This window comes from Gastrolobium bilobum, unplaced genomic scaffold, assembly GCF_033153095.1.
Source record: "Gastrolobium bilobum isolate Gb01-03AN ecotype WA unplaced genomic scaffold, APGP_CSIRO_Gbil_v1 utg27539, whole genome shotgun sequence".
NCBI classification, from domain to species: Eukaryota; Viridiplantae; Streptophyta; class Magnoliopsida; order Fabales; family Fabaceae; genus Gastrolobium; species Gastrolobium bilobum.
Window position 1 is genome coordinate 45,708 of NW_026896466.1, and position 9,674 is coordinate 55,381.

The following is a 9,674-nucleotide window of genomic DNA, read 5'->3' on the forward strand; positions in this document are numbered from 1 at the left end:
CTTACTTTTTTTTATGCGTACATTATCTATCACTCTCCCACACCATTAGAACTAAATTTGAAAAGGAGAAAGAAATAAGAAAGATTAGTTGAAATTCTAATGTAATGATAGTAAAGAGTGACATAAGAAAGGGCATATAAGTTAAATGAAGAGTTAAACAATTTCTACAAAATTGAAAAATCATTTCTGCTTAAAAAAAAATAATCTTTGTGCTCTTTCTCTTCTCTTCTCTCTCTTATTTTTCTCTTCTTTCTAATTTTTTTTTCTCTTTTGCTTTTATATCAGTGACAACAGAGAAAATGATTTTTGTCATAATTATAAAAATCATTCCCCCAAATTATAATCATTGTTAGGTAAAGTTATCCTTGTTTTGCTTAAACTTTTACATGAAATGTACTCGTCATATTCTTCTTTTGGAGAACATTTTTTATACAACAGTAGCATATACAATTGCCATTTAAAAAATTACATCTAAATTTTTTTTTTTTTTCAATCCTTATATATGACACAGAAAACGAGATATTTTAATTGGATTGTCACACCCATGGTGCGACAATAGTATTAAAAATATTTCGCTGTTTTTGAAGATTGTTTTTAAATACGACGGATGCACTGAACTTAGTACACATATTTTTCAAAATTAGCAAAAATGTATATCATTTCGGGGGAGGCCTCTTTTAGTATTTTCCAGTGAGCGGTGAAAGTTTTCTAATTTGGGGAACAACGAACACAGGTGGTACTGAAATTGGGATGGGTTGGTGAAGTTCAATGTGAATATGCAGTGTTAGAGCGGTGGCGATAGGCAAAACGCAGAGTTGTTACGTCCATCTTCCCCATTATTTCCTCATTTCCTCCTTAGCCTTGAGAGTAGCTGTTTTAAGGTTCAAATTCTGCAGCACTCACCAACGTTCGTTGTGCATTGAAATCGGTGAGTGAGTAAATGATACCTAATTTTCTCATTTCCATATTAACTGCTTCATCATTCACGTACTGCAAGACTACCCAAACTCATTTGGGTTCTCTGCGTCAACACAATGCTCTCCTTTCTTTCTTCAATTCATTCACTTCACGCGCCTCTTCTGATTCTGAATCAGATAGAAACCACCACAAAGGTGACACCTTTACCATATCTTACCTCGTGAACTCATGTGGGTTGTCCTCAGAATTGGCTAAGGAGCTCTCCAAAAGAGTGAATTTGAAAAACCCAGATGGCCCAAATGATGTTCTTGATCTTCTCAAGAACTATGGGTTCTCTAAAGCCCAGATTGCAAAACTTGTGGAGAAACATCCATCGGTGCTTGTTGCAAAAGTAGAGACTACCCTTTTGCCTAAACTCAAATTCTTCCGTTCGATTGGGGTTTCCACTAGTGACATGCCAAAGATCCTAATTGGTAACCATTCACTCTTGGCGAGGAGCTTGGAGAAATGCCTTATCCCACGTTATGAGATCCTCAGAAGTGTAATTCGTAATGATCAGAAACTTGTTAGAGTTTTCGCAAATGCCCCAGTTAGATTTACATATGGTGACATATTGAATAATTTGGTTCCAAACATTAAGGTTTTGAGAAAATGTAGTGTGCCACAAACTTCCATCTCTCTCCTTATGGACCATTTTCTGAGTGCAGCATCTGCAAAGCATTCCAAATTTGTGGAAGCTGTCAAGTCAGTTAAGGAAATTGGGTTTAATCCTTTGCAAACAACTTTTGTCATTGCTGTCTATGTACTTGTAAGTATGAGTAAAGCAGCGTGGGAATCTAGATTTGAGGTTTATGAGAGGTGGGGTTGGAACCGAGAAATGGCTCTTGCAGCATTTAGAAAATTTCCCAATTTTATGAAATTGTCAGAGGAGACACTTGCCAAAAAAATGAGTTTCCTAGTGAAGGATATGGGTTGGCCATCTGAAGATATTGCTAAAGATCCTGTCATTCTAGGCTACAGCTTGGAGAAGAGGATTATTCCTAGACTCTCAGTGATTAAAATCTTGAAATCAAAATGTTTGCTTGAGAATGATTTGCACTTAAGCTCCTTTATACGCCCAACTGAGGAAGATTTTTTGAATAAATTTGTCATCAATTTTCAGGAAGATGTGCCTCTCTTACTAGATGTCTACAAAGGTTTGATTGATTATCGGAATGTAATATAGTCTTTGAAGGTTTTTGCAGGTCATTATCCTAACTTCCAACTTTTCCATTTCATTGTTAAATTGAACTTTGAGTTTCCTCAGCTATCACTTTCTTTGTCAACATTTTAAGTTATATATTTTCTTGAGTAGTGGGACTTGTGGTCATTATTTATGGCATATTGATTTCATAATCAAGTATCTAAATCGAGATACTGGTGATTTTTAATTTTTCAATTTCACTGTCTTGGTTTATTTTTTTCTGTTGATACCACAGAACACATTAAAAGAAGAGTGCCTATGTTTTGTAGGCCTGGGGTAATTCTGATGAATTTTATCTTGATGGCTGCCTTTTTGTTTTTAAATATTTTTATCTATTTAGGGAAACATGTGTTCCATTCCTGTGGATTGTTGTGTTATCACGTAACCATACTATGCTTTTTTTCATCCATTTGAAACAAAAATGACATGTGACAGGCGCGTTAGTACTTAAAACTATCATAAGCTATATAGAATGACTTGGTGGAAGGCCCCCATTTTTTTCTCAGAGCTGGCAAAGTTTATCTAATCAAATCAAATTGCATTTAGTTGTGCTACTGATGGGCCTAAATTTGTATATATACCCAACAGTGATAACAGATGGAGGGAAAGGAAGGGGAGTTAGTTAGAAGGAATTTCACATGGCAAGCAATGAATGGCGAAGGGAATTTAGGTGTGAGTAGTGATGTGGATTTTGGTGAGGTGAAGGAGATATAAGGTGGTTAGGAGGTTAAGGAAAGGCATGTGAGAATTGTCATCTAAGAGAGGGGGCTAGCCACTGAAGAGGGTAATTTGAGTAGATGGGAGTTGGGGTCACTGTTACTGAGTCTGTAATTTCTTTCTTCTTTTTCAGTATGTCATTTGTGTTAGCAGAGTAGCCAAATTCTGTTGTAATCTTTCAATTTCTCACTGTGTTGGTGTTGAGATTGTGTAGGAGCTTAGCCTCAATTATATTTCTTCAGTATAAATTCTGGTTCCATCAGCTACCATTATCATTCTTTAATAAATGAATTATGTTAGGATGTCTTACAAGCTTATAAAATAGCTCCATCAACTTAAATTTTTGTCACTATATCTTGTTAGTGCATATTATGTGGAATCATGGATACATTTAGTTTTGACCTTTTGTCTACTGCTGGTAATTTTCTTGATTTATGAGATCATTTTGTTTGAGTAACTAGAGAGCAGGGAAAGATTACTTTCACAAATAATGTCGGTAATCAAAGTCTATTTTTTTTTTCAATGTTTCTTCAATGAAGATATCTAAGAACAGTGTGCTGAGGAATTCAGTAGTTCTGACTATTATTAGCAAAGATAGGGAGTTTTGGTATCTCTTCTGTGCGTGCGTGCGTGAAATGCATGGTAAACTTAATGCTAACATTTTTCCTATGCTGATCTCATTGATTATTCTCCTTCTGTCCTTTATTTTGGAATTGATACTAATCCCATAATCCTTTCTACTTGTAACTTTTGTACATACAGGACCATTTTGTAATGGATTGTTTGATAAAACTAAAAATAAAGGAAAAATATAAGGGGAGGCTTGATTGTTGATCAAATTTTACAAGAGAAACATTCCATGTTTACTCAGATTTGCTGATTAGGTCATATTCTTACTTTGGTGCTTTTATACAATTTTGTCAGTTTTTTTAGGTAAAACTCTGAGCATAATTTTGTCACTTCTATGGGTATTATTTTCATTAGATTTGTTAGAGCAATAGTTTACTCTGATGGAGTTATATTTTGGAGGCTTAAATTCATTCATGGAAACATATTTTTAAGTGTAGTTGAACCAAAATGGCAAGTTTATATTGAGGCTCCCTTTCGAGTTGAAACCTTTCATCTTTGGATAGTATTGGCTCTTTCTTCTCACTCCCGAATTATATTAATTTCATAAGTTATATGTGTTGATATCATTTTATTAAGTAACATGCTGTGGGATTTGTAATGCATCAGCAAAATAAATGACCTTTTTTCCTAATTTTTTTTCCTGCCTGTATGCAAAATTTCTCCCAGTATCTTGATTCTGAATTTATTAATATCATTAATTTTGTAGTAAAATAGGGCAAGAACTTCAAAATTTTAAATTCAATGACAAGTGGATTGTCTTAATGTTTATGCTGTATACTTCTCAACTATTGAGTTCATGAATTTTTTTAGCCAATTTATCAAGAACATCATGAGGAGACTAAATTGTTTGTTACTTAGAGCGACTTATTCAACAAACTCTGTCTTCTAAATGTATGCAATAAAAAAGTTAGAAATTCTTGAATATTTGATAATCCGTATAAGAAAAAGAATGTTTAAACATTCAATTGCAACGTATTAATAGCTTTGCATTAGCCAGGGAGAATAACATCCTCGTTTTTGTTCCTCTATAGCTCTTTCTTGTTTTTTTCCCCTAATTTTTGGTGTCTTTTCCATTTTGTGGCATGGTACTTTGTTTAGATTGAAGAGGGGTCAATATTCTTCATTGTTGGATATCCTTACAAGGATAATCTTTTGAATAGTAAATTGCAGTAGATTAACAGATCAAGTTTTTAGTAAAGCTCAGTTCAGGAGTATCACCTTTCTCAACTGAGGAGGAATGAATCAGCTAAGCCTATTTAGATATGCTACTTTTCAGGTATGATTAACTATGCAAAATGTCAATCATCTGGTTATTTATAAAAGGAGAAAGCATATTTGAACACATCTATTTATAATGTATAAAGTCTGAAGCGCAGGCTATGTAATTAACATGTCAACAACTTCAAATATGAATGTCCCTCAATTTTCATGTCAATTGTGCTATTTTGCCATATTAGCAATTATTACCTGGTTGAGTAACTTTTCATTTTTAAGCATGTCAGCATATTTGTAATGTTGTAAGAACCTCACTTGTTGCCCTTTGAAGTATACAACTTAACGAGTTTCTTCTGTAATTGATATGGCCTTAGAAATGCTAAACCTATTATTTTGTATTGAAACATTAATGCATTGTTTATCTATCACCCCCATCTTTAGCATTTTTGATTTGAGCAATGGTACACCTTCATGACCTTTGCCTTGATCTTTACAATTGTAAGCTAACTATTTTCACGCAAGTTCTACAAAAGCTTTGATTCATTATGGTTTTGGTCTACTCTGGTGTTTTTGTCTTTTTGATATGGTGGAGATATAATTACTTCGATTTCTAGGTTTCATTACTGCACACTTAGCTGAAGAGCATGTTAAATGAATCGAAAAGAAAGGCAGCTTTTTTTTTTGTGTGTACATAAAGAAAGGCAGTTTTGGCTACCAGGCCAAATTTATCGTTAAAATCAACTAGTAACTGTTCATTCTTTTAGGGGTAAATGTAGGGGTGTTCATCAACCGATCTAAATCGATTCAAATCGTGGTGACCGAATCAAAAAACCGATAACCGAATAAACCGAAAATCGAAAAATCGAAAACCGAAAAAAAACCGTAAATTTTAATTGGATTGGATCGGTTTTTGGATTGGTAGATGAAAACCGATCCAATCCAAACCGATCCACTATTAATTTTCCTCTACCTACTTGGGGCTTTCCCTGCTTGGGTTTTTTCTCAATCATAGCCCAAAAATTTTTAAATCCAAGATCTATTAACCTATCAACAAAACTCAAAAAAAAATCTAGTCACATCTCATCAACAAAATTTCATCTATGTAGAGCTTCATATCTCATTGTCCAAAAAAAAAATTATATTATCGTTTACTAATATATACAAAAAATTTGCACAATAGTCATCAAACAAATTTTAGGATTTTCAAAAAATCGAAAACCGATCCAATCCAAACCGAAAAAATTGGATTGGATCGGATCGAATTTGAAAAAAAATTCAAACCGAATGGATGATTACAGGATCAAATCGAAGGGATTGGATTGGATGATTTTTGCTTTTAAAATCGATCCAATCCAGACCGCGAATACCACGTCGAAAAGAAAGGTAGTTTTGGCTACCAGGCCAAATTTATCGTTAAAATCAACTAGTAACTGTTCATTCTTTTAGGGGTAAATGGTGGTGTAGTTGGTACAGATATCTAAAGAAAATTGAATATTCCTATTCTTTTTGTAATCTTTTATGCTCTCGGTTTTTCCTCGCTCAACTCATGCACGTTCTATCTTGCAATTTGTATAAATAGTCTTGCCTACTAAGTCTAAAGAACTAAATGTATCTTTGATACTCTCGGAAGTGTGCTTATGTGTAGTTATGTCTTATACGAATCGGTTATATTTTGTCCAATTTCACCTTAAAAATTTGTTCTTGGGTTTAGTCATGTTTTAACTTAGAAAAAATATTTGAATTTTTAAATGACATAACTTATCTTTTACTTGTATTTTCGTATTTCTTCAAAAAGTTCTTCTCACTTAGCATGTTTTCGGGTGACAAGTGAAACATAAGTTAGGGCATTCAGTGGTGATCAATGACACCAGTGTGCTTCCATAAAGCGCATATATTTATGTGGAATATGGATATATTCAAATAATTTTGATCTTTTATGGATAATTTGCTTTATGATAATGATTTCGTTACTATTTTTAATTGTTAACTAGACTAGCATTTGAAATATTGGATTACTAATTGGAGACTGGATGAAAATTATTTTGATAAATAATTTCTTCTTTCAGTCCTTCCTTCTTTATTTTATGATGATATTTAAAGTCAATAAATATCCCCTAGGATTTCTGTTAGTATATGGATGTCCTAGAGACAATCTTTTGATTAGATTAAGACATATATGGACCTTTTATATTGTCGCAAATAAATAAAAGCACTCTTTATCCTGTTTCATATTTTGTCTCAATATTATTGTTAATATATTATATGAGTAACTGGATAAATCCCTTGGAATAAAATAGGTATCTATTAAGTATCTGTGATGAGATCACGATCATGAGGATTTAAGGATACCGGATGTTTATTCCTAATTTTATGTTCCTAGTCTAGAGACACTGAGAATGGGGATCAGTAATCTCGGATAAGACTAGCACGACTTTTCTACTTGTATTCGGATGCAAGGTAAAGACCTCATGAGCTACAGATATGGAGATGTCTTAGCTAAAGTCGTGGGTGAACCTATAAGGGTATAGCTCACACTGAACAGACCAACAAAGAGACTCTACGAGGAAATCTCACAGAGAGTATCATTAGAGTAGTCTCTTTATATTTGGGTATGTCTTTCCTTAGACCAGAAGTTATTACCTAGACTGTGTTCTAGAAGACATGTTTTGATTGTATACCTCGTCTACTTGAAACATGGAGACTCATAGGTACACTGTTGGGCTTGTCCTGAAAGAGCACAGGGCTAGGGTGATAAGCTGAAGGAATTCATCAAAGATTAGGTTATCTGTAAACCGGAGAAATCGAGATGACATTTACAGGGACTCGGGAATCTATGCATAGTAAAAGAGATCATGAGATGATCTGCCTTTAGAGTCAGTAAATTGAAGATTCCCTATTTCAAATAAAGCTTACCCTAAATCGCAAGGGTTGATACGTTTCATTACCCTAGGTTTAATGGGAAGGTAACCGAGACGAAAGGAAATATATACGGCAACCAAATATGTGTAATATGATGATCAAGTCATTAATCTAACTAGCTCTGGGGCAACAAAGCATTGCTAGTGCTCTGTGTTGTCATTAGATGGGTTGTCGGCTTGTTGGGCCCAAGCCCATTTATGTCATTGGCTATGTTGGGCCTAATGGGTCACACACTAACACCTTATTGTCATGATGATATAGCATTAAAGGTATTGGGCCTAATAATGATTGTTAGCCCAAGAAGAAGTTTGGAAGCCCTCCAAAGAGAGATAGGGCGCATGGTATGGTTAATGGGCTTGGATGGTCCAAGACATTATTAATTAATTTAATTAGTTAAATTAATTATCAAATATTTAAATTTTAAATTTTGAATTTGAAATTTGAAATTTGAATTTTGAATTTTGAAATTTGAATTTGAATTTCGAAATTCGAATTTTGAATTTGAAATTTGAAATTTGAAATTTGAAATTGGAAATTTGAAATTTGAAATTTGAATTTGAATTTTGAATTTTGAATTTTGAGTTTAAATTTAGAATTTGAATTTTGAATTTAAATGTTTGAATGTTTATGTCAAGCATCGTCAGATACCACCCAGCAGATCCTGTTGATCAGAGAAAAGTTAAGGCAGGCGCAGAATCGCCAGAAGAGCTACTATGATGTCAAGCATCGTCCACTGGAGTTCAGTGAGGGTGAGCACGTGTTTGTGAGACTTTCACCTGTCTCGGAGTGAGGAAGCTGAGCCCGCGATATATTGGGCCATACTAGATTCTTTGTAGAGTAGGACCTGTTGCCTACCAGCTTGCCTTGCCTCCGATCTTGGCCAACATCCACGACGTGTTTCACGTGTCTCAGCTTCAGAAGTATATAGCAGATCCTTCGCACGTGGTGCAACCTGATTATGTGGAAGTTCGAGAGAGCCTAAGACTCTCGTCGGACCACTTAAGATTCTCGATCGTGGCGAGAAGCAGCTGAGGAGCAAGATCATTCCGATGGTCAAAGTGCAGTGGACTGGAAGAACTCCTGAAGAGTGTACTTGGGAGCGTGAGGACGAGCTTCTCCAGCAGTACCCCGAGTTTCGAGACATGTATATTTTTGATTTTGAGGACAAAATCCTAAAAATGTGGAGTGAATGTAAGAACCCGCACCGTTAATTAAGGAAATTAATTAATTATATATGAGAATTAGGAAATAATTCCGTAATTGACCTAATAATTATTATGAGGCTCTAATAATTATAGTAAGTGATTAAGAATGCTGAAAATCACTTTTCAAAAGAAAAATACAGATATCGGTTCCGCTAGTCGGTATAAATGCGTACCGAAAAAGTATCCCGGAAAATTATAATAAGTGCATGCTAATTCTTAGAATAATATATAAGACTTGTAAAACGGGTTTCAAGTTAAAATAATGAGAACTGGTGCCTGATATTGTAGAAGAGAAACATATATATGCTAGTGAAGAAATGTTGCTGCCTGCTGTTGAAAATAAAACCTGACCATGTGAGTGTCATTGGGCACTTGGCATGCAAGTGTTGATTGGATAGCTTTTAGTTTGTTGATGAATGTTGGCCTTCCTGTTGGCAGGATGCGATGCTGGTCTCCCTGTTGGGCGGGAAGAGAGCTTGGTCTCCATGTTGGGAGAGCTGAAATGTTGGTCATCTTGTTAGGCGTGATGAAATGCTGGCCTCCCTGTTGGGCGGGATGAAATGCTTGATCTCCATGTTGGGAGAGCTGAAATGCTGGTCTTCCTGTTGGGCGTGAGGAAATGCTGACCTCCCTGTTGGGCGTGAAGTATGTTAATATAGGGGGTGTCCATAGTGACAATGGTAGAGACCAAGCCACCAGTGAAGCTTCCCATGTATGTGCTCAAAGGGGGAGTGTGTGTGAGGGCTCTGCATAGAGGCAGAGAGACAGCATATGAGAGTGGGGAAGAAGCCCCCCTCTCCATGTGTGAGAGGGGTATTAAGAGAGGA

General features: G+C 35.2%; 1 protein-coding gene across 1 annotated transcript; it reads left to right on the plus strand.

The window, feature by feature from the left end:
* The first annotated feature begins 711 nt into the window (after positions 1-711).
* LOC133299879 (transcription termination factor MTERF2, chloroplastic-like) lies at positions 712-2,330 on the plus strand. Its single transcript, XM_061499376.1, has one exon. It carries the CDS (start codon positions 941-943, stop codon positions 2,141-2,143), a length of 1,203 nt encoding a protein of 400 aa, XP_061355360.1. The 5' UTR covers positions 712-940; the 3' UTR covers positions 2,144-2,330.
* The last annotated feature ends 7,344 nt before the right edge of the window (positions 2,331-9,674 follow it).

What these genes read in the sequence shown, in the direction of transcription:
- LOC133299879 (XM_061499376.1), top strand. Translation starts at nt 941, where the DNA reads ATGATACCTAATTTTCTCATTTCCATATTAACTGCTTCATCATTCACG.